Source organism: Sebastes fasciatus, chromosome 20 (genome assembly GCF_043250625.1).
Source record: "Sebastes fasciatus isolate fSebFas1 chromosome 20, fSebFas1.pri, whole genome shotgun sequence".
Lineage (NCBI taxonomy): Eukaryota > Metazoa > Chordata > Actinopteri > Perciformes > Sebastidae > Sebastes > Sebastes fasciatus.
In genome coordinates, this window is record NC_133814.1 from 9864002 (window position 1) to 9889558 (window position 25557).

At 39.0% G+C, this 25557-nt stretch overlaps 2 protein-coding genes across 6 annotated transcripts; one reads left to right on the forward strand and one right to left on the reverse strand.

Annotated features, from left to right (window-relative positions):
• Positions 1-543: 543 nt before the first annotated feature.
• Positions 544-17298, forward strand: tom1l2b (target of myb1 like 2 membrane trafficking protein b). 4 transcript variants are annotated; one of them, XM_074618976.1, is made up of 15 exons: positions 544-701; positions 1044-1128; positions 3094-3172; positions 3476-3625; positions 5724-5858; positions 5959-6105; positions 6811-6927; positions 7113-7246; positions 7339-7390; positions 9781-9949; positions 10743-10869; positions 11647-11722; positions 12682-12741; positions 13869-13905; positions 14570-17298. In XM_074618976.1, the coding sequence occupies exons 1-15, from the start codon at positions 650-652 to the stop codon at positions 14716-14718; spliced, it is 1569 nt and encodes a 522-aa protein (XP_074475077.1). In that variant the 5' UTR covers positions 544-649; the 3' UTR covers positions 14719-17298. The 4 variants fall into 4 exon arrangements, with proteins under 4 accessions (XP_074475077.1, XP_074475078.1, XP_074475080.1 ...); XM_074618977.1 differs by having other exon boundaries at positions 11650-11722; XM_074618979.1 differs by lacking the exon at positions 12682-12741 and having other exon boundaries at positions 11650-11722.
• Positions 17299-20404: 3106 nt separating this feature from the next.
• Positions 20405-24221, reverse strand: LOC141758407 (sorting nexin-4-like). Of its 2 annotated transcripts, none has more exons than XR_012591871.1 (4): positions 22038-22225; positions 21417-21474; positions 21026-21112; positions 20405-20539 (listed from the first exon to the last, which is right to left on the reverse strand). XR_012591871.1 is itself a non-coding variant. In XM_074619770.1 (4 exons), exons 1-4 carry the CDS (start codon positions 24204-24206, stop codon positions 20485-20487), a joined length of 237 nt encoding a protein of 78 aa, XP_074475871.1. In that variant the 5' UTR covers positions 24207-24221; the 3' UTR covers positions 20405-20484. The 2 variants fall into 2 exon arrangements, 1 of the variants encoding a protein (XP_074475871.1); XM_074619770.1 differs by lacking the exon at positions 22038-22225 and adding an exon at positions 24170-24221.
• Between the last annotated feature and the right edge of the window lie 1336 nt (positions 24222-25557).

Here is a 25557-nt window from a genome sequence, read left to right on the forward strand (position 1 = left end):
TTAATATATATGTGTATTTGTATATACTGTATTATGTATATATTTATTTTCTTTTTGTTTTGTTTTTGTTCCCCCTATGCTCTACACATAAAAGGAAGGATATCTGTATGTGTGTGTAGATATGTGTGCATGTGTGCAGTATATGTGTTTAAGAGTAGATATATGTCATATATGACCATCTAGCCTCATTCAATGCCAAACACACACCCATTATCCACATCACACAAACACACACATTCTTCAACCTGCTTTTATCCCTTTGTGTTGTTTTTGTACTTTGTTATTTGTCTTTCTCTGTATAATATATTTTGGTTTTTTTTTATATATGTCTGTGCACATGTCTTCATTTGTTTTGTAATCACTTTAAAACACAGTTAAAAAAAAAAAAATTAATTACCACATGTGCATAGTATATACTGCATTGTCTCACCACTCATAAAATATCCATTTGAGTTTTATTGATGCAACCTTTGGTGCCTTATTATTTACAATCGCCCTACTCTCATGTTGGGCGTTCCAGCCGTCCAATCACGTTAAAGGTCAGGATCTCTCAGCCAATCACGTCGCTCTGTGGGCGGGACTAACACGGACGTTTCCTCATGTATCATCATCATCCTCCCATGGACTGACTTGTTTGTTGTCGAGCAAGATGGAGTTCCTTTTGGGAAACCCTTACAGTACCCCAGTGGGGCATTGCATTGGTATGTAACCAGGGTGTTTAGTGAAGCGACAGTGTGTGAATATAGATGTATTATGTCATGGAAATGTGTCTGTAGGGAGAGATAGCCATTAGCTACCTTTAGCATGCTAACGTCCCTTGAATGAGGCTAGCTAACTAGTAGTTAGGCTAACATCTGTTTTCATAGTGCTAGTTAACAAACCAGAGGTTTTCTGGCATTGTCAAGTCTTAGGGTCAATGCTTAACATATGAACTAATACATTAACTTGTGTCTTAAAGGATGACTGCTAGTTAAGTGAGCTAGAAACACAGTCATCGTCTTGTAATGTGTCTTCTTAACTGGCTTCTTGTGTCTTTCTTCCAGAGAGAGCCACTGATGGCTCTCTGCAAAATGAAGACTGGACTCTTAACATGGAAATATGTGACATCATCAATGAAACAGAGGATGGGTGAGTACCACAGGGGGAAATGAATGAATATCTGTTATTGATTAACTCTTATATGGACTAGTTTAATTCCCCTGTGCTGTTTACATAATGCAATGCTGCAGCAGGATATACTATTAGAGTCTGCCTTCCTCTTCTCTTTACCTGTACCCCTGGGGGAAATCAATGCATATTTATTATTTTTTATTTATTTATTTGCACATATAAAACTGCACAAAATCCAGTCAATGAAAAAAACAAACAAGAAATGTGTCAGGAGAGGTCAAGAAGCCACAGGCTTATACAAAAAAAAACAGGAGAAAAACAAACAATAACAAAAAAGGAAGAAAGATCTAAACACAATTTTAAAAATAAAACAAAAGTTAAACAACAACAAAAAGTAGTACACAAAATGTGCAGAAAAACTTAAACAAACAGTGGAAAACAATCCAATAAAAACAATGAAATACATCCAAAAAAACAGTACAGAAGAAAAAATACATCTAAACATATCAAAAGATAATTAGACATCATGAATTAAATGTGATGATAATTTCCTTTTAAAATGTTCTAAGGATAACGAGCTCTTGATAACATTATAATATCCATATCTGTTACTGATTAAGTCTTATGTGGTGGACTAGTTTAATTTCCCTGTGCTGTTTACATAATGCAATGCTGCAGCAGGATATTATTTTATTTAAAAGGGACCATGTACAGTTTAAAACATAAATGTCACCATTTGATGCACCGTTCCAGATTATAGCTTTAAGATAATTCACATCAGTAAGTCCCTTGGCAGGTCAAAACAAAGAAACACACTACAGTCATACAAGAAAGAACATACAATACACAGCTACACACAATAGCACATCACAAAGTACGCTTGTCAAGTAAAAGCAAGTCGTGAAGACCACGGAATAAAGATCAGTGAGTACAGAGCTGTATACTATTAGAGTCTGCCTTCCTCTTCTCTTTACCTGTGTCACACTAAGAGAAGAAGTCTAGCTCTGGCCTGTGTAAGGTGTATTTAGGCAAGGGCTCATTGCTTAAGTACACAAAATGTGCAGAAAAACCTAACCGAACAGTGGAAAACAATCCAATAAAAATACTGAAATACATACAAAAAAACAGTACAGAAGAAAATAAACTATATCTAAACATATCAAAAGATAATTAGACATCATTTATTTAATGTGATGATAATTTCCTTTTAAAATGTTCTAAGGATAACAAGCTCTTGATAACATTATAATATCCATATCTGTTATTGATTAACTCTTATATGGACTAGTTTAGTTCCCCTATGCTGTTTACATAATGCAATGCTGCAGCAGCAGGATATACTATTAGAGTCAGCCTTCCTCTTCTCCCCATCTGTGTCATACTAAGAGAAGAAGCCTAGCTCTGGCTGTGTAAGGTGTATTTATGCAAGGCCTCGTTGCTTATCTCATTCCTCCATTAACCTTGTACTGTATGTTTAAGCTGGTGTGTGTGGCGTCCAGGTTTTGTTTGATCAGTGGGTTGTAAACTGCCTTAGGTGGGTCTAGTTTAGTGCGGTGGACTGTGTGTATCAGCGGCCTATAAAAAGAGGTCTGACTCTTCTTTCTTCTTCTCCTCTGTGGGGAATGTAAGGGGCTGGTGTCATACGCAAACTTACTATGAGGCTGTTCTTATCTGTCAGTAGTGGTTATATGATTGAAAAGTTAATTATTACTACCTTAGAGTTGAACAGCCATGTTGTCAGTGCAGAGATTGTGAAGAGTCAAAGAGTCATTGACATGTGCCTGCGCCTGGTATTCAGCTTTTTTGCAGTTGTGTCCATCATGCCCATCAGTGCCATTCAAAATGTCCCTTAAAGCCCTCGGGTCATTAAGTTCTTCGTAATTGTGTTTGTTGTGCTTGATTTAAAAAGCTGTGGGCGTACTGTACTATGCTATCTGTGTGTGTTTAATGTGTGCTTCTACTTGTGTGTTTATGTATATGTAGGCCAAAGGATGCCATTAGAGCAGTGAAGAAGAGGCTGAATGGCAACAGGAACTATAGGGAAGTGATGTTGGCTTTAACGGTGAGTTAAGAGTGGGCAAGAGGAGGGCAGCTACACTGTATTTACATGTTACTTTATTAAAAAACGTTATTCATGTAGTCTAGATCTCCTAATGTCACAATCAGACGTATAAGTCACATGTGAAATTAAGTGTTACTGTGTTTCTTCTTCTTCTTGTAATATTAAGTATGATTTGCATCCACTGAGAATTTACAATCCAAAATATGTCCATCCTATGTCTGGGTTGCAAAACTCTTAACATTCCTATAAAAGAAGTTGATTAACAGAATATTCTGACAGCGATTTCCTCTCTGCATCCATCAGGTCCTGGAGACGGGCGTGAAGAACTGCGGCCATCGTTTTCATGCTTTGGTCACTAGCAGGGACTTTGTTGATGGCATACTCGTTAAAATCATCTCCCCTAAAAACAACCCCCCCACAATCGTTCAAGATAAAGTCCTCGCCCTGATTCAGGTAAGATGGCCGGTAAAAGTGCTTGCACCTAGTGTTGGTTTGTTGCCTTGTGTTGTGTATCCCGTTAGCATAGTCGAGGCATGTCATAAAGCTTAATGGGTTATTCCCATGACAGGTAGTGAATCTTTAAATTTTCTTTTATAATGCTGTACATCAAGATGAGAGAAAACTGGTGTTTCTGATTGTCAGTTAGTGAGAGGTGAAGTGGGGTTTGCAGCGTAGGTGTTTAGTAAAGTATGTGTTGGCGTGTAACGGTCCAAAAGGTGTCCTGTCATCCCCAGGCAGAGCCTCAGGTAAAGTACAATGTCTCCAGGGCTCCAGCCCGGAGCAGCTCTGGTTACCTGTCACAGCTCGGGTGGCGCTGCTAGGCTCATGTGGGCTGCTCTTATTTCCACCGGGGAAACCATGTGACTGCAGCTTTACAGCATGGATCCAGGAGGGCATGCATACAGTAGCTGTGAGGGAGAGAGGGGAGAGTCTAATTAGAAGCCGGCAATGCTGCTGGTCCCTCTTGTTTTTGTCAATATTCTTCTTCTTCTTCTTCTTCTTCCTTTGAAATCTGCCTTCCCTTCAGACTCTCCTTCACAAACAATCCAGCCAGATTTTTGAATTATCAAAAATGGAGCCCACAGTGCATCAAAACGTTTTAATGTAAACAGTACTGTACACAGCAACTGAAGATTCTCGCTAAATAAAGCTCCAATGTTCATGAAAATAAATGACACAGTTTGGAGGTCATGGTAGATGTAGTGTGGTAAATATCTGAATTTTCTTTCAAAAACTGTATTTTTGACAGTATTTTGAATTCTATCCTCATGTAAACCATTGCAGTCAATGGCAATCAAGCATTTTAAAACATCAGTTTGTCACTTATGGAGCAATCAATCTGTATTAAAATGAATTACTGACATCTCTGTGCTGTCTAGATGAAGTACGCAAATTCTCAGAATGTTGTCTTGAAAACTGAATTTTTGACACTAGTTTGAAATCTGCCTTTAAACACGACCCTGGCGATTGTCTTAGTCATAGTGTGAAATCATAGTGTGAAGTCATAGTGTGAAATCATAGTGTGAAGTCATAGTGTGAAGTCATAGTGTGAAATCATAGTGTGAAGTCATAGTTTCCCCTGGGCAGTAAGCTCACCAAGATAGTGACTTGCCTTTGGTGTCTGCGGTTGTGAGTCTGAGACCTGATCGAGGCAGAGTGAACATGTTAAGGCCCTAAAGGATTAATGATGATAGGCCGTCCTGTACTTCTCATTTGTCTTTCTCCTCTTCCTTTTTTCTTCTTCCTCCTCAAAATCCTCCGCCCCACCCCGACCCACAGCTGTGCAGCAGCTATGATTGTTTCTTGTTTGTCTCGTCATTAGGAGGGTCAGCTGGGAAAACGGTGTGGGAAAATGTATCGAACAGCAATCCCTTTACACAACAGAAAGAGTATTGTTGACATTTCGTTTAGCAAGATGTGTACTGTAATACCCAGTTGGGCAGCAGACTGTGGTTGTGTTGAGCAGCTCCCTAGCCACCTGTCTCATCTCCCAGGTGTCAATGATGTGTACCTTGGAATTGATAAAAGTGAGCATGTGTGCAGCACAGTTAATAATCCTTACAATATTTAAGTTTAAAGTAATTCTAAGTTGATATATTAAAGCCAAACTCTAACCAGCCTCGGCCAGAGTATTGGTTTTGCAATCGGCAGTATGTTGTTTTCAGACACACTTTAACCAAAGTCAGGGAGCTGTTGTGGAAAGTTTAAAGTGAATGAGTAGAGGACTTTTGGATAAAGAACACCCTCAAAGCCCTTGTGCACTTGTTTTTTAAAGGTGTGTCATGTGTTTGTTGTAATGGATTATGGCCTAGTTCAGCTTTAACCTTCCCACTGGTGAGAGCGAGAGAGAAGACGAGAGCTTTGTGGTTTGCTGACTGAATGTATTCAAAGCAGACAAACAGAAATGATCAGAGAACAAGCCTCTTTTACCATTCTGTCATCCGTTTCTTTGTTTGCTGTGTCAGCCCTCCCTTTACCCATTGTTTTTTTTTTCTGTCCAGTCTCTCCCTCTCTTTCCGTTTGAACTCTTTTCTTACTCTGCCTTCTCCAGGCGTGGGCTGATGCGTTCAGGAGCAGTCCAGACCTTACAGGCGTGGTCCAAGTCTATGAGGAGCTAAAGAGGAAAGGCATTGAGTTCCCCATGTCAGAACTGGAGACCCTGTCACCCATACACACACCTCAGCGGGTAGGAGGCATCATACTAAGCAGCTTAAATACATATAGAAGTTTCTGTAGGCAATTTGTCACAAACTGTTGTATATTCTCTCCTTCTCATTTGCTTCTAGTTGGCATCTGCTCCAGAGGGCGACTCCACCCTACATAAGTTCAGCGCCCCTCCTCAGCCCACGCCACAGGTTGTCCCACCAGCCTACACCGCCCCTGAGGTTCCCAACATCGTTGCCGCTGGATCCATCAATCCTACACCCGAACAGGTACAACGTTACTCCGATAAACACACTGAAACTGAACAGTTTGCTCAGATATGTACTCGCCCCATAGCAACCTGCAGTTCCCTTACAAGAGGACAGACATTTTCAGGTTTCTTCTTTGGTGCTATGCAAGTCGAAATGACATTGTCTGATGATTAAACACTTAAGAGTCAATGCACTGCTGCAAACATACTTGTTTTGACAATGGCCTAAGTCACATGGTTCCCAATCCCAACCTTTTTTGTCAGTGTTAAGAGTTGAGTTTGCTTAGGTTAAGCTTGTATTCATACTACTTCCATTTGGAGTGGCAGAAACTGGACGTTTTGACAACTGTTACTGTAAACTAGTTTTAATGCACTCTCAATTGCAACACGTGGTGTTATATGCGTGTGTTTTGTTACAACGGACTCAGGTTGATGGGCAGCTTATCTGCTATTGTAAATGTACTAAAGGTCAGCATCGTATAATTCATAATCCCGTTGGTTGTTTATTGTCCTTCTTAGCACACTTTCAATCAACTCACAATTTAGATTTTTTAGTTCAGTTGGATTATTAGTTGAGCTTTCCATCTACATCTAGGTCAAGTGCCCCTGGTTGGGATTCACGGTCCTAAGCAATAGCATTGGCTGCAAATGTGATCATTTTTCAAATGTCAGCTTGCCCTAATAATAGACTTACTGTAGATGAATTTAACTCTATGACACCCAGATTTGCCGGCTGCGCAGTGAGTTGGACATTGTTCGTGGAAACACTAAGGTGATGTCAGAGATGTTGACTGAGATGGTCCCGGGACAGGAGGATGCTTCAGACTATGAGTTACTACAGGCAAGGAACCACTTGTGTGTGTATGTGTGTGTGTGTGCGTGTGTGTGTGTGTGTTTCTGCTTGTCAGTGTTTGTAGTTTCTGAAGTGTGTGTGTGTGTGTGAATAAACAAATTTCAGTATTTTTACATATACAAAGCATTAAGAACAGTAACATGTGACCGCTATGCATACATGTGTGTGTTTAGGAGCTGAACAGGACTTGTAGAGCCATGCAGCAGAGGATAGTGGAGCTCATCTCCTGTGTTTCCAATGAGGCAGTGACCGAGGAGCTGCTGCATGCCAACGATGACCTCAATAACATTTTCCTACGCTACGATAGGTTAGAACACACAGATAAAATGCAGGTGCATACTCATTTTTAAAAAGTATGCACAAAGTTCTTTCTCATTTCTTTCCTTTCTTTTGCCTCAGGTATGAGAGGTTCAGGTCTGGGAGGTCCGCAACTCAGAGTGTCAACAATGGGGTGAGTCAGCAGTTAGTAACTCAGGTGGTTAAACACCCTAATGTTTGGATCACAACAACAATCTTCTGAGCTAGTTCCATGTCATGGTGTTTATTTTCTGCTGATGTTTTCTTCACCCTCTGATGTCGTCACCTTTCAGTGTCAGTAATGTGGACTTGCATGTTACATTACCAGTCAGGCTTTACAATGTCTTTTCAAGTGCTGTTATCTGTCAATTACCTATCAGTGATTTGCTAGATATACATGCTGAATTAAGTGGAAACCCAACTAAGACATAAATGCATTTACTTTCATTATAAAATGCAACGCAAATATCATTTATTTACATTTTTCTGTCGTCCATTGTTTTTCTACAATACAGTCAGAGCAGGCCTGTTGCATTTAAGTCCTGACCAGTAGGGGGAAACATTGACTGTGTCAATACAGTAGTCAATGCAAAGCAAAGTCATTGCATTACTGGAATTGAGCTGATTGTATTTAGAGATCCACTTTTGTTGTCCATGCCAGAATGAAATGCAATCAACAGTCCAGTCACAGCTTTTGAGCGTTGGTGTACGCCAAAAGGATGCGTTAGGATTCGTCAGCCTAAGGACCTGACCGCGTTGTTGAAAGCCTAGTTTCAGCATCGCGTAGAAGTCATTGTTTTATTTAACATCTATATGCCCGTTTTTGCTTTTATCTAACATGAGTCTCGCTGTTTGCTGATCAGCTTCCATTTGTCGGGCTTTGCAAAGCTGCGCTTAAATACATTCCTGCCTTTTTAATGTTTCAAATCTATCTAGCTTAAAAAAAGAGCTAAATCTTAGATAGAGAGCAACTTTTATGAAGCAGCACTTTAGTTTACTGCGGCTCCCTTAACCGATCCATCATGTATTGCACATCAGATGCCTGCAGCTGCTTACAGTAGAAGTCTATCTTGCTTCATGCCTTTTGTCCGTTTCCTGTTGTTTCCATCTCATCTCTGTATATACTGATTCATATTTTCCTAGTCACAAACCCCAAATCTACATGGACCAAAAACATTGCCAGGAATCTGATGAAAAGCATGAAGCAAGGATACTCTGCTGGAACATACTTACTAGGGCTGCAACTAATCAGGCATTTTCCTTATTGATTAATCTGCCAACCATTTTCTAGATTAATCGATTAATCATTTGGTCTCTAAAATGTCAGAAAATAATGAAAAATGGCCATCCCAATTTCTCATAGTCCGAGGTGATGTCTTTAAATGTCTTGTTTTGTCAGTCCAAAACCCAAAGATATTCAGTTTAATATGATATAAAACAGAAAAAAGCAGGAAATCTCCACATTTAAGAGGCTGAAAACTGCATTTTCTGCCATTTTTTTGCATGAAAAATCGCTTTAATGATTAATCGATTAGTCAACTAATCGTTGCAGCTCTAATACTTGCCTCCGCATTGGGTTTCTAGTTAATCAGGCATGCTATATCTTCCATGGTACTCATGCCATTACATTGTGTCCCTGCACAGGCATGTTAATGGTATTCACTGTCTCTTCCTTTCTGTTCTTTTCTGTTCTTCTGTTTCTGTGGCTAGCTGAGACAGGCAAGTATGAAAATATTGTCAACCTCCCTAAATGACCAGCGTCACCCCCACAGCGACCTGTTAAAACATGGCTAAATAATATGGGCCAGTATCATTCACCCCCCCATATGGCATGTTTTGACTATGCAGCCCCCCCAACAGCCAATGATATGATGAAACCTCGGAGGTAGACCGACAGTGACACAAGCTTTAAGATGGCACTAACGTGAATGTGTCCCTAGAATCACTGTCATGTTGTGTTTTTGCATTACCTCAAACAGTCAGGGTTTGGGGATTTGCAAAATGGTCTTGATATATTAACTCCTCCAGAGCCCAACGATTCAATCTTCCCTTCTCCCTCCCTGCTGTATTTCTACCTTCTTAAGGGGATTATTTTGTCTTTTATGGATAACAACACTTTTATAGTAATTGACAACACTATCATGAATTGGTGGATAACACTTTAAACATGTAAATATGTCTTTAATGAAGAGCAATATTCTTTGGAACCCCCTTAAGAAACAAAAAAGTTACTTAATTTCCTGCTATCCTCAGTTACAGACATTTTCATGCTCTCCTGAAGCTAACCATGTTTTCCAAGGTTGTACTTATTCTCATCATGCACCACGCCCTCATTTTTTATATTTGGACCACAAATATTTTGTTTGTTTTTTTCTTTCATTTTTTTCCAGACACAGTCAAGGAGCTATATATATACTATATATAACCCTGCCTTTTCCTTAGCCTTCCACAAAAGGATTTGTTTTGCTGCTCATGAGCCACAAACCCTAAAGCTTCTATATGAAACGAGAACTATAGTGTGTCTCATCAGTTCATCTTCACCAGGTCCTGAGCGAGGCTACGGAAGACAACCTCATCGACCTCGGCCCAGGCTCCCCGGCGGTTGTCAGCAACATGCCGAGCGCAGCCCCGACCAGCTTGCCTCCCGCCTTGACAGCCCCCGCAGCAAGGCCTTCCTCCCCGGCCACCTTGGCCTCCCGCCTGGCTGGCCTTGGTACGTACACCCTACCTCCGACATTAGCCAAGCGCGCTCACTCTGAGATAACACAAATTACATTATCTTTCTGATACAACACACTGCAACTCTCTTCAATTCTAATTGTCTAAAATTACATATTATATGTCATTAACATTAGCTGTTAAAAGCTGGTTGTGTTTCTGTAACATACGTAAGACATGACTGAATCACCCCAACACGTAGGGCTCTGCTATAATATAGCCTGCTTACTAGTTAGCTCTGTATTAATAAAGCCAAACTGAGTCTCCTCATGCTAAAAGTGTTTTGGAATAGAGACTACAGCTAAAGACGAGACCGTTAAGAAGACATTCACTTACATTATTTGATAAAAGGAAGTTCAACATTTTGGGAAATACCCCTATTTCACCTTTAGATTGTAAAATCGATACCACTCCTATTAGGTTATCTTAGCATAAAGACTGGAAGTAGAGGGAAACAGCTAGCTTGGCTCTGTGCAAAGATCAAAAGCTTGTGCCATGTCCTATTGTCACTGTGATGTTGCAACCAGCAGAGATGTCAAGGAAGCCACTTCACCTGGCTGCTGGTTGCCAAGAAATAATTCCAGTTTGCTGCACCTGCACCGCTACAGATTATTGTAGATGTAATTTAGCCCCCAGCTGATTCTGCATTTGACCTCCATTTTAGCACCAGAAATGATTGCTGGAGAGGTTTTTGACATAATTGCAAAGCCTTTGTTGAAAATATATGAAAGAATAGACAATACAAAGTGTATTTTTAAGTGTATTTTTTTTTTTTTATTTCTCTACAGATGTTGGTGCTGACAGCGTGAGCAGCACCTTGAGCTCTCTGTCTAGCTGTAAGCCTCCTACTGGCCAGGATGACTTCGACGTGTTTGCTCAGACCAGGACCGGAAGTCTGCCTGAACCACGCAACAAGTAAGGACGCATTACAAATTGATTGTTAATTTTACTTTACATTGATTAATTTTTTTAGGCATCAGAAATTACAGGTTGTGTTGTTTTAGATGCAAAGTGTGAATTAAGTTTGGCTTTTCAGATCATACAGTCATTTTGGGGACGATTAATTGTTTTTAAAAATTGTTGCAGATTAATTTTCTGTCCAACAAATAATCTACAAATTGTTTCAGCTCTAGTCATATTTTCAATAGGGATGTACCGATCCGACTTTTTCTGTCCCGATACCGATAAGTTGGCTTTGGGTATCGGCCGAAACCGAGTCCTGATCCGATACCAGTGTTTAGTTAATAAGCCGTATCTCTCACTGTGTGGAAGTGACTGGGATCATCCTTCTATTTGTAAGACGACATCAGGCTTGACTTAAACATTACTTTCCTAACAAATAAATACATAGATATACATTTAGTGAATTGTTCTTTATTATCAAAAGCACCAGCAACTTGTTAAAACAAATCTTAAAAATGAACAGGAATTAAACTGCAAACCTTTTTAATGCAGCAACAAATTTGTCAAATATTTAAACAGGAATTATAATTCCAGTCTATAATGTATATAGTATATAAACATAGAACTGAATTGAATAGATTGGCCCCATCGTCACCTATTCTTGATCCAGCAATTCGAGTCCGTATCGGCCTCTTACCCGATCCGGTACCGGTGCATCCCTAATTTTCAATAAGCAAAAATTAGGCAAAACCATGTTATAATAGCCCATTTCTACCTCTTTGTCCTCAGCAGTACAGCAGAAGACAGCAACGCCTCTGAAAGCCTTCCTCCCACTCTGGATGTCCAGCAGCCGACAGCAGCAGTGGTGAGTCTCAGTGACACATGCTTTTATGTCCAGTGTGGGCTATAATTTTCAGTCTGTGTTTTCATAACCACTCAAAGAACATTTGGAGTGTGTGTGTTTTGTACGTGCGCCATGCAGCAGCTGTACCAGACAAGACATTTTCCCCTCATGCTTGTGCTGCTGGATGCAACTAACTGCTCAATCATTTAACAAATTGAGAAAACAAGTTTAAACTTGTCTTCGTTTTTTTCTATTTGTGTTTCTAACCCGAGTCTGCAATTTTAACGGCAATAACTTAAAAATTCAGGCTACATTTTCCAGCTCAGCAAGTTTCCAGTGCATTTAATTTTTTAAGCGTCCTAAGTGCTACCCGTTCTCGGCTGTTTTTTCATCTATTACTAACAAGACTGACATAGATTTTTTGCTTGTGTGCAGCTGAGTCGTAACCCTGCTTTCACACCCGCCACTACTGAACTGTGAAGCAGGAAAAGGGAACGAATGGCAGTCAATGTTGCTAATCATTTTGTTTTATGCGCTCTGTGGGTTGTTGACTGTGTAAAATGGTCAAATTAAATGACAAACTTGGTGGTTACTGCCTGAAGCGACCCGTTGTGCTGTCAGATATGCTGCTGCTCGCTATATTCATCTTCACCAGCTTCACACTGCATTCCCATCTTAATCTGCTTGCGTGATGCGCTCAGTGTTTTTGTATGTAAACGTGGATTCACCTGCATATCGACGTGACTCCTTTTCATTATCATCACTAGTTTGTGATGTGCCACACCATCCACAAACATTGATCTCCATTTCTTTATTTTTTTTCCCCTCACAAAATACTTTCTTGAGTTGCATTTGAGTTAACACTGAAGTTCATTTAAATCATATTTTCTGTTGTGTTTGGGACGGGATTTTTTTTTTTTTTCTGTTGTGGCATTGCTGCCTCCCCGGCCACCTGTTGCGGTCTTGACGCTCCCCCGTAGGGTGTCGGAGGCCAATCCTCTGTCATGGATGACATAGAGGAGTGGCTGTGTACTGATGTGGTGAGCCCATCATGATTTTTATTTCTGCCTGCAGTTCTCTCTCTCTTTCATTCTGTTTTATCCCCTTCCTTATCTCACCTTTTTAAACCAAGAAAGTAACCCATTTCTCTTCCATCACATTTCCTCACTTTTTGACCAATCACACATTAATATCCTCGTTCACTTTAAGTTACTAACGGTGTGTTGTGGGTACAAACTGACACGACAGAATTGTGTGAAATGAGCATGAGGTTTTGGATGCAGATGTGTGTTGCTGCGTACAGTGTAGCGTTGTCTAACTTCGATACAATACCTTTAAAAATAACAATTTTTGAATTGAAAAATTGACACAACATTGAGGGCATAACATTTTAGATTTTTATCAAAAGATAAATAGCAGTGTGTGGGTGTCAACGCGCTGTCGGAGAGAAGTGAGAGCAGAAAGCGCAGCTGGTACCCGTGTATTGATACTGCAGACAATGAGCATTGAAACCGTTTCAAATATTCAGTATCGATACTTTGATATTTTTGACAACACTAGTACAGTTTGTGATAAAGCTTTCCCACTATCAAGTGTCTATAATTTAGTTATAGTCTGGCACCGAAACATCGCAATGGACATTCTGGGCTGTGAATGTTTCCATCTGGCTTCAGCTCTGACAACCAGGGATGAAATTTCTTCTTCTGCGTGAGATTTTTAGTTGTAGCTGTACTTTTGACTAAATTTTTTTTCATGTGAAGAAAGGCATATGTCATTTTGTTTGCGGTCCAGCATAAGTAATACAGCATTACAAGAGTTCATGCTCATCTTTCACAAATTTATGAGATGGTAATATCCAGCTGTCTTGGTTGGGGAACAACCGGTGGATTTGTTTTCTATAAATAGAAATAGAAAATGTATCATTATTTCCAAAAATGATATGCACAATTTTGGGTGAGTGGTAATGACAGGTAAGTGGCTTATTGTTGTATAATAAGTCAGTGAGTTTGTAAAAGTTTGTGTGTGTATATATATATATATACACGGTGTGTGGTGTGGTTTTGGGCACATGCACAGGTCTTTACTTAATTTGCGGTGGTTTGCATTGGACTAGGTTCAGCAGAGTCAACTCCCAGGTGTGACATTGTTGTCTTTCCTTTTTCACCAGAAAGGGGATGAAGGTGAAGAAGGCGTGACAAGTGAAGGTATGACATCATAAATCTCCTTTTCTCTCATTTTCCCTTCAGTAGGTTACCTGTTATGTTTCTAGCTACATTTTAGACCTGTTATGCTTTTGTGCCTTTTCCCTTTCCTTTAGTGTGTTATATAGTATTTTGTGCATGTAAAAGGTCTGCAAAGTTACAAAGCCCAAAGTCCACGCCAAAGGCAGTTACTCTCCCCCACAGAAACACTGCTCCTGAACTGCCTGAAACGCCTTGTTTGAAGTCCCGCCTTTTCTTCAGTAACGTGGTGATGTCACCGAGTAATACATTTGCATTATCCCTGCCTAGTGGCTAGTTTGGCACGCTCTCAAACAAAGCTAGTTAGAGCAAAGCTGGAGCGGAGTCCGAAGAGTTTGGTTCGGTTGACCAATCAGAGCAGACTGGGCTTTTCGGAAGGTGGGAGGGGGCGGAGCTTAAACGGAGCGTTTCAGACAGAGGGTGAAAAGAGGTGCTGCAGCACAGCTGGTATGAGAAAAGTAAAGTGTTTTTTGAATATTAAATCATGTAAACATGTTCTAGTAGAAACCCAAAATACAAGTATGAATCTGAAAATGAGCATAATAGGTCCTCTTTAAATCACATCTCCTCTCATATTCACATTCTCTTCCTCCTTTTTTGTTTCCTTCCGACGATCCAACGGTTCCAGAGTTCGACAAGTTCCTCGAGGAGAGAGCCAAAGCTGCAGAGATGGTCCCCAGCCTACCGTCGCCTCCGTCTGGCGAGCCGGGCGCAGCGCAGGGAACTCCCAGCCGCAAGAAGCCCGACAGGCCGGAGGACGCCTTGTTCGCCATGTAGACCTTCCACCCTTTTGACCCCCGGCCTAAGACCCGACCAGCCGAGCAGCATCACCCAAGGACAGACTGACCTGACACTAAAAACACATCCACCTCCGTTGTGATTCAACACTATTCAGCTACACTACAGAGATTTGTACATTTGCTTTCCTTATAAAAAAAGGGAATTATTCATGCTCTACGCTTATTTCTCACGAGAAAGGGAAAACCAAACGAATGGCCTGTTTTGATATGACGATGGATTTCACCCAACATGATGCCCGGTGTCAGAGACTATGAGGCTTCTTTCCTTCTTCTTTATGTGGAAGAATCTCCCCTCCGCCTGTTGTGGACTGCAGAGCTTCATGTTGCAGCTAATCCTAAAATAGAGAGTTTTATAAAAGAGAGTCCTTGTCATTAGTAGGAAATCAATTTCTTATCCCAAAGCCCTCAAAGCATGCAACACCACCAAACTCGATCATTTAAGTTTTTACCATTAAAGAAACCCCAACAGAAACGTTACGGTTATTTACAGAAAATGCCCATTACAGGCAGCAGCACCTACGGGGATATCGTTTCGGTGTTTGTATTAGTCCCTTCGCGAGTCAGTCCAAGTTGTAAATCTGTAAATGACAAATGTCAAGTTTATTAGTCGTGTGTATATTTATGCTACAGATGTATGAAAGAGATGTTGATTTTTTTGAAAAGGGGTTTATCTTCCAGCTGCTCTGACGACAGGGATGTACCTCACCGGGGTCAGCTTTATACACAAGAAAAGGGAATAGCATATATCTGATAATCTACAACTTTAAAAGGAAGAAGAAGAAGAAGGGAATGTAGTTTTTGTGATTGGCATAATTGCGCACCACACCAACAAACCTGTCCTCTAAATCACATGTTGTAGATTTCTCTTTGAGAAACCGCAGTTGTTAGTATTGAGATTATTTTGCTGAGATTTTATTCTCCTAAAGCTGCTGTCTGAATTTTTTGCCGGTAATTCCATCTGCTGAAAAAATGCTGTTTAATTATTCTCGTTTATGTAATCATGTTTTTACTGAACGCATACTTTGCGTCATGAATTTATGAGTTCAAAGGGAGTGGTAAATGTTATTTTGAACAGAATCCCAGTCAGAGTTGGTCTGAGCTGGTACCTGAAGAGACACACATGCTGTCATTGGTGAGTTTTTACTCACTGACTGTAGGCTTTAACTCCTTTGTGAGTAGGTTGTGCTGTATGATTTCTGTTCTGAAATTGAGTTTAGAGGACCAAAAACTGCGCTTTCTTCTGGATATGGAAGGGAAATTCTTGGATAATTGGCTTGTCTTTACATAACCCGGTCCCGTCTTTGACTCCGAACTCACAGCTCAATATCCAGGGATGTAATGAGAATTCAATATCGCACTACGAAAGCTGTTTGTAGATTATATTTGTGCATTTATTCCTTTTACGCTGACCTCTTAAAAGGCCTGACCTTTTCACCGTGACATTTTGTTTTCAAGAAAATGAGCCCAGCTGCAGACACACAGCGCTACAAATGAGACATTTTCCCTTTTTTTTGACAATAACAAATGCAAACATGTTACACAATCGCGACAAGCTTAAAACAAGCGAGCACTTTGACAGGCGCATTACCTTTCAACCGGTACTGTAAATCAGCTAACCAGATGTAATTTAATGAGAACGGTTTGGGAAATATTTGAGCAAGAAGTGTAGAAATAATTTATTCAGCACTATTTTTTTTTTTCTTCTTCAGATCAGTATTTTAAATAGTTTTATTGTGCAAAAAGAAAAACGTTAAGGGACAGAATGAGAAATTGTCATAACGGCATGTGTTTTAGTGTTTCTGTTAATGGAGTTCAGATTTTCCTTTTTATACATTGCTGCTGGCTAATGTATCTTTATTTGTCATGGTTCTGTTTATTGGTTTTGTGGATATTCTTGTTGGTTGATCGTGTCCACACAGTAAAAAATATGGACATATATTTAAGGGCAATCCATCACTGATTCATAGCTGTAAGAGAATCACACCAGTTCTCCCATTTAATCTCATGAAGGATACATATTTTTTAATAGTTTCACTCTGACTGACAAAGACAGACACGATTAACTTACTTTGGACACTTTCGACAAAGCACCAACATTGCACATCTTGAAAGGGTAACCTCCTTTCTCCTTCCGTTTCCTTGTTTTAGTGTTCGGCGTGTGTGTTCTGTAACGCAGAAAACGTTTTATCTCAGTTGATTGAAAAAAAGAAAAAGAAGAAAAAGAAGCCTCCAAATGTGTGTTTTAAAAGAATACATGTTGTTACTATCCTGTTTGATACCGCCCAGGATCAACCTGGTTTATATCAGTGTGTTGCTCCGTCAGTGATTTGTAACTGAATCTCAGCGTATACCCGAGACCTTTGCCAGAGTCATCTCAGACCTGTTCTGCAGAGGAACAATACGTTTCTTTGTGTGTCGCTGGATGATATAAAAAGAGATGCTGATAAGGGAGGCTGTGCTGTGTGACTGCTACTTTCCTCAGTTGCCTCATCTCTCATTTCTCTTTGTGTTGTTTGACTTATGCATGAACTCTAATAAAACATTAGCAGTGTGTCCGCATCCTTGTTTTGTCTTTATTTTTCTTCTCTTATATTTCCTGCAGTATGTAGCCGTTATTTGCTGCACTGCAAATGTCCTGCCACCACTCCAGTGTTCTCCTTGGCATACCATCCTTCGCCTGGCTCCCTCTTCAGATGGTAATAGCCGGAGCTGACCTGCAGTAAACCCTCTCTGGAGGCCCATGGGCCCCACACCAGGGGCTTCCCCATTGGTCCTCTGGAATCGCCTCATCCCACAACATGGCCCCACACATTCAGCCTCAGTCACTGGAGCGTTTTCCCGGTCGAAAAGAAAAGAGAGGGGTGTGTCTGTCGGACAGTAAGCTGGAATACACCAGTGCACAGGATCCCTGTTTGACTCAACATGTGCTGTTTTTAAATGAGACCTCATAATCTCTTTTAAAAGCATATTGCACAAAAGAATCTGGTGGATGAAAATCTTCATGAGGTAAATGGATGCTTTTATGTTAATCATTGAAGGAAATGCAATTTTTTTAATTTAAAAAAAATGTATTCTTTGTTTTTAGGATGCATTTTCAGCTAGAGATAATTCAATTGTGGTAATTTAGAAAACAAATCATGTTTTATTTGTCAAGCTCAGGCACTGCTTGTTGGTGTATAGTGCTACCACTGTCTGTGTGAAAACATGTGCTACCACAGCTGCTGCTATATAAAGGATGTTGATAGTGAACAGTATTTTATCCAGTAGTTGAACAGTAATCTGGATAAAAATCTGCTTAGCTGTGTTGAATTTAGACACATTTCTCATATTTTTTGGCATTAACCCTGACATCATTACATCTGTTGCAGAGGCCTCCTGAGTGTGTGGAGCTGTTGGATTTTCGAGAATTGCTTCACCAAAGAGAGCAGAAATATAGAGGATCCCCTTTTTTCTCCCCAGATTGATACCCACACCCTAATGTTTGCCATTCCCCTCTCCACAAGCAGTTAGTTAGCACACCCTGGTGGTTGGACTACAGGGCCTGATCACGCACGTGTCAGTGGTCAAATTGCGTGGAAAAGGCCTCGATCCATCAATAAAACTGGCGCTAGACAGCTGTATCCCTCCATAAAGCAGCATCAAACTACTGGCAAAAAAAGAAATCTCCACAACAACAACAATAACCCCTGGACCAACCATCTACCAAGTGAGATTGGAAATGCTGCCCAGAGCTGTGGTGCATTGTAGTTGCATTGCATGTTATGCAAACACAGTGCAATGGATCTGCTTTGCAACACAGAACTCGGTCATATAACAACTCAACCGTGGGCACCAACAAGTATGATCGAAGCATAAATCGATATTTTACAACTGACATTTGTCACCTGACATAAGATGTCATCAGAATTGTAAATACTATTGTAATTTAAAGGAGAATACTAAAACTATGTAGCCTATAGGCTAACTGTAAGTGTGTAATGTATTCTTACTACTTTTAGATTACTACATATTCTTTATTTATTGTATAAAGTCAGATAATGTTGCATTACAGTTGGTGCCTAAACCCAGAGGCCCACAGGGCTCCCTTGTATTATTTTATATTTTATATTTTATATATAATCTGAAACTGTTTAAATTGCCCCCTGAACTTCTCTCTATGATTTCAATGTTTCAGATATGTCAAGACGCACTTGTAATCAAAATACAGTTCATTATATTTGATCTACTGTAAGGGAATTCAGTGGCATGTTTTTGACAGGATTATATTCTGTTTTTTTTCCAGCTCTATCTACTGTATCTAAGTACATTCACTAAATACTGTAATTCATTTTTTGTTTCTTGTACTTTACTTGAGTATTTCCATTTTCTGTTAGTTTATACTTCTACTCCACTACAGTTCAGAGACAAATATTGTACTTTTTACTCCACTACATTCATTTGCTAATTACTATTTAATTTGCAGATTCGTAATAATAAAACTAAATATAATTATGATGTATTATTGTGTATTAATGTCCGGGGCTAAATTCACAAGCTATACCCAGCAGTATATAAAGTATCTCAAAGCTCACCTTTACCAGCTGTAACCATAAAGTGATGTACACATTAAAGCAATTATAATCCAATAATATAACATACATTATTTTGAAATGGACCATTCTGCGTAATGAGTACTTTTACTTTAGTTATATTTAAGTTATATTTGGATGTTAATGGGGGTTGTATTGCCCCTTTAAATGTATTTCAACAGGTATTATAAGGGTCTTATAATCAATAATATTCAAAGTCGAATAAAACACTAATGAAATCAAGTAATTTTGAGGTATAAATAATCTTTCAGTGACAGGGTAGGAGCTGTAATTAGATTTTGGCAAGTGGAAAACTGTATTTTATGGGTTGTAGGCCTACTGCTGCTTTAAAGCTATTTAAACTGGTAAAAAAAAAATTCTGTGTTGGTTATAATCTAGGGTACAGATCAGGTAAAATAATTCTGTCAAAATGCAAAAAGAGATAATTTCTATAACACATCTGTAAATCATTATAATTACAGTCTAGTTTCCAAATATCAACAAGGATATTAGACATACCAAACACATACAATATTGCCTATAAAAGTCATGCCTGATTAATAAACTACAAACGTTAAAGTTTCACAAAGACGTATATTTAAGATTCAAGATTCAAGCCCTTTATTGTCATTGTGTAGTACAACGAAATTAGATTGTGACAATTCTATAGGCGCTATATTCTTTTTAAAATACTATTCTATGACTTTTCTATTAATTACATTTTTATAATATACTGTGACTTATAATTTTGTTCAATATGCTGTACTATGACTTATTTTATTTTGAAATACTATACTATGACTTTTAAAAAAATAAATGTACATGCAATACCATGACTTTTTTACGACTTTTAGTTTTTCAAAATAATAGGGTATTACTTTTTTTTAATTTTTTTGACATACTATGCCTTTTTTTCGATTTACTATGCTATAACTTCTATTTTTTAGGCATACTATACTATGACTTTTTACATACAACACTGACTTTTTTAGACATACTATACTATGACTTTATTTTTTTGACATACTATACGATGACTTAATTTTTTCAATATACTAAACTGACACATTTTTTGACATACTAGGACTTTTTTTTAATTTTTTGAAGTATTAAGACAATGTTTTGCTTCATTGGTGTTTCCTTACTCAGAGTTCGTCCAGCATCCTCTGCTTGTCTTAGATCTTGTCTTGGATGGGGCCTGTGGTTCTCCAGTTGTTCCCCCAGCGTTTTCTGGAAGATTGAGATGCAAAAAACACATTACAAACACACAATCATTCCAATATATAAAATCATGTAATTTGACTGTTGTGGTTTCCAGCTGTGTACAGATGGTAGTATTTCTCAGGTCCATCTTTCCTCATCTCGATTTAAATGTCTTCTTCCAGTATGCTCATCCTCCCCCAACACCTCGTGTCCTTTCTCTGAGCAACAGCAAATAATATATAATAAACAACAAAGAAGAAAAAGGAGCCCCTTAAATGGGCCGTAATGTCAGCTTCAGGTATTCTGAAGTTCTGGACATCAGAGACAATAATATTCCTGGGAAGTGTCAATCACACTGAACGATGTCTGAACGTCTGTCTATTACAGACCATACCCTATTATATAAGTTTATGACGAAGCTAAAGAGGCCACTGAAATTAAAATATGTTGTATGTTTTTAATATTCAACATTAAAACACAACACAGCTGGTAATGAGAAAAAACATTTCCAACCTCAGAGCTTCAGCACAGAGAAGATGTCTCAGCTGGTCTCTATAACGTTTCTCTTCTTCCCAGATGTCATCCATTGAGGCCACATATCTACAAGAGTGTGATAAATAAAAGCACCTGTCTTAACATGCAACACAACAGTGAAAATCATACAATAATAAGCTTTTATTCAATGTATAGTTATATTTATAGTAAGCATTGACACTGAAAGTGTATTACAGACTAATGTAAACTAGATCCTGTTCTACATACTCCGGTACGGTAGATGGCAGTATGCACCAAAGAAGTTGGAATTCGCCAAAAAACACAAAGAAGAAAACGACGACACTGGAAAGTGGAGAATTGCATAATGTTCATGAATAAAATGAGAAAGATATGCAGGATTTGGACAAACCTGAAGACTCTTCCATAGTTCCCATGGATCATGTAAACACCAGTCCATCTGCAACCATCTATACAATGAAACACAAAATCAATACAATCATCAGAATTTTGAGTTGCATTCATTTAAAGTTGAACCATGTTGCACACATTCAAACCAACTTTGGAGTATGAAATTAAAAGTTGATATTTGCACTGAAATTCTTTCAATTTGTTTACTTTCTACTTTTTTAGTCATTAATTAAATCATTATTTTAATAAAATTTAGCTTGTATGAAAGTGTGTTTTTAGGAAATAATAAATGACCCGTTTCCGTGACATTGGGATCCGGCATCTACAAACAATTCAAGGAATAATAGTCAGACTTTGTGGCCAATTGTGTCACATTAAAAAATTGAATTTTTTTAAATAATATTACAAAGACACACACACACACACAGCCCACTTGTTTCCAACCATGTACCTGCCAGATACAGTGTTGGACAAATTCAATCAGCCATTAATCTATAAAGAATCACAAAATATGTTGTCTCTTGAGTGGTAGAATATCTTATGTGAGAGGAGTGGATGTGACTTTGTTTTGATAGTTTTTGTCAAAAACAGTTTTAATCATTTACTTTAGCGTTATCTTTACCAGAGTTGGCAAAAGGACAGGAACACTGGTGAATTAGCCTTGCGCCTCCCTTGGCCTGGTTCAGACACCCTTATCTCCTCGCTGTAAACACTGGGCGCTGATGGTCTTTAAGGAGTATTAAGTTGTTCCTCGGTTGCCCAAATTAACATCAATGCTGTCAACACATCCGGGACCGTACTTCCATCCTTCACAATACGGTATCTCGCTTCAACAACTCCAAATTATGCAATAAACGCTCCTTCATTTCCATTTTGAGTGAATACCACCACCTGCTGGATGTTTTGTTAAATTCAATTACTTGCAAAAATACCAGCTCATGCATGAAATTTAGCAATTATGTAAACATAGAACAATTACTATCATTACACAGTGCAGAGTTACAGTATAACTATACACAATTTAAATGGTACTTTTTTTTTTTAAATCAAAAGACAAATGACTAGAGCAAATGATTGAAAAAAAAAAATTGAGGTATTTATTTACATGCAACACATTTTTTCAAAATAACACAAAACATGTTAACAAATAAAACAAAATTAAATTAAATATCTGGACACAAGTAACATTGAGAATCATCCAGCTCCTCGGCCCAGCCCACACAAATGGTGTGGAAAAAATGTGTTGCAGGTGGACCCACGACAAAAATCCCTCCCAACTCTCCGGAGGGTTTACCACACCCTCAGCTCCAGTCTTCTCTCTCAGTGGTGTGACCCACTCGCAGAAAAAAATATATAAACTGAGAAAAAAAAATTCAGAAACTTGTGTTTGGTCGATTATTTCTCTGTTACAATGCTAATTGGCATTGTATTTTATATTGTTGGAAAGCCTGTTTATTTACCTTCACAATGATGTCCAACTTGTAAGGATCATGCATTTGTGGGATGAGCAGCACAGCTGATTATGTGGGTAGCGCCCAAGAAATATTTGCCAAAATACTCTGCCAATGGTAAACAGTGTATTCTCCTGTTGGTATTGACTCTTGTTTTGAGTCGTTTGGTGGATTGGATGATTGAACTCTATCAGTAACAAGGAACAAACAAGACATATTGGCTATTTGACACTTTATTCATTTAATACACCATCAGGAGCCTCAGTAGCGGTGGACGATCCATACGCAGCCACAGCAGCCTGGCACCTCCTCCTCATGCTGGTCACCAACCTGGTCACACGTTGCTGTGGAATGGTGTTCCATTCCTCAACCAGGATTCATTGCAGGTCAGCCAGCGTGGTTGTGTTGGCTGTGTATGGATCAGCAGACTGCTGACATTGACACTGAACATCACAGGGACTGGAGTGGCCCTTCTTGTTCCGCTTACTGGTCGTGGAGGTCCGTGGGTCACTTGGATCATCCCTAAACCATTATAATTATGAGAGATTGATAGATAGTAACTTTATTGATCCTGAGGGAAATTCAAGTTTCCAGCATCACAGTTCCATAGTGCAAAAACATATTGGTAAAAAGGCAGTAAAAAAGTTAGTAGTGCAAAGTACAAGAAAATATACCATATATATATATAAATACAAGGAGGTTTAGAAAAACTTTTAAAACTAAATATAGTGCAGAGTAACAGCTGTGGTACAGGACTATTAAAGTGAATATAGTGCAGAAGAGACTGTTAAGTGTATAGTGCTATAGTAGCTTATGAAAATGCACTATGTGTATTGTAGTATAGCATAATTAATGTGCTATTTACACTGTAGAATATCAATATTTTTTACTGCCTGTGGGCTTACTGGGTGGAACTTCTTTATATGTGGTGGTGAGCAATAAATAAATGCGCATCAACATGGCGAAATGATATCACCTGGGGTGTTTGCCATGCTGTATGACAGCAGGCTAACGGTACAGGTAGCAGCACCTGAGTGGTTTAACGTTAGTCCTGGTGGCTGATGTTGTTTAGGAACAGTTAGGTTGGTAAGGGATGGAAACATTTATTTTGTTTACCACAGACATTATTCTGTCATTCTTGTCCCTAGCATTGTAAATAAATGAGCAACCAGCTAACTTTAGCTATCTGTCAGAAATGTAGCTAGATACAAATGCCCACAACGGCCCTACTAAACTAAACTAAACTAATGTCTGAACTCTAGGGTGAACATATGGACGTTATCTGACGTAGAAAGCAACTCACCATCAAGAGGAACAACGTCGGCAGGCCATGAGGCCATACAGGAACACGCTAATCAGACCTCATTATAACACCTGCTGCCGGAAGTGACGTCTTAACTGAAGACCCGCCTTGATGAGAGGACTGACAGATTTAATTGTCTGTGTTCCAATACCCATATTACTACCAGACCAGATGTAGTGTAAGATTTAGTCTGTCCCAATACATAGTATGACAAATGCGGTATGCCAAAAAAAAAACAGGATGTCCTACTACATTTTGCAGTATGCTGTGCTCCCAGTAGACCACTTACACACCAAAAACTGACAATAACCTGATATCTTCAGGTGGAATTTCATTCATTCATTCATTCATTCATTCATTCATTCATTCATTCATTCATTCTCACTGTGCAATATCATTTCCCACTTGTGCAATTTTGTTAATAGTCTGTTTATTGTCAATACTGTATATACTGCTCCTATTTTTATACTTCCTTCTATTTAAATGGATCATATTTTGTTACACTTTGTTTAGCTCTTTTCCTTACTGTGTTAGCTGATGCATCTTGTTTTTTGCATTATCTCCTTTGCTGCTGTACACTGCAAATTTCCCCACTGCGGGACTAATTAAGGAATATCTTATCTTATCTTATCTTAACTTATGGAAGCCAGCATGATTTCTGGCTATTCCGCGCACAATCCTCTGCACAGCGGACAGTGGTGGATGAAGTACTTGATAGCCACTCTTAAGTAAAAGTACAGATATCTAATCAGAAAATGACCTTAGTAGAAGTTAAAGTCACCTATTAGAATATTACTTGAGTAAAAGTCTTAGTGTCTGATATTTACTGTTCTTAAACCTGCAGTAGGCAGTATAATTTTGGCATCATTGGGCAAAAATCCCATAATAACCTTTCAGCATATTGTAATTCAAGTGTTCTGAAAGAAAACTGTACTTCTGCACCTCCTTATGGCTCTGTTTTCAGGCTTTAGAATATCTAGCCCGTGACGGCAGACTTTGACCAATCACAGGTCATTTCAGAGAGAGCGTTCCTATTGGCTGTGCTCTGGCCGGTGGGCGGTGCTTTGTATTTCCTCAACTGATCTCAACATGGCTGAGAAATAGGCATTACACTAACAGAATATTGATCCATATTTGATCAGCGCTGCCTAGTTTGACCGTTTGATCGGAGTTCATGAAAGATTGACAGCTGCTCAGAGACCGCAGACTCCAACTCGGCTCTGACTGATTGTTTTCCTCCGGTTTGTGAAATCTTGCAGATGCCATTAGAAGCACCGGAGGACACCGGAGGCACATGATTTTTTTCAGATTACCTGTCTCATGCACTACTGTCAGGATATAGTGACCGTTTTATAAATATACCTTTTTTTAATCATATTTGCTCCATT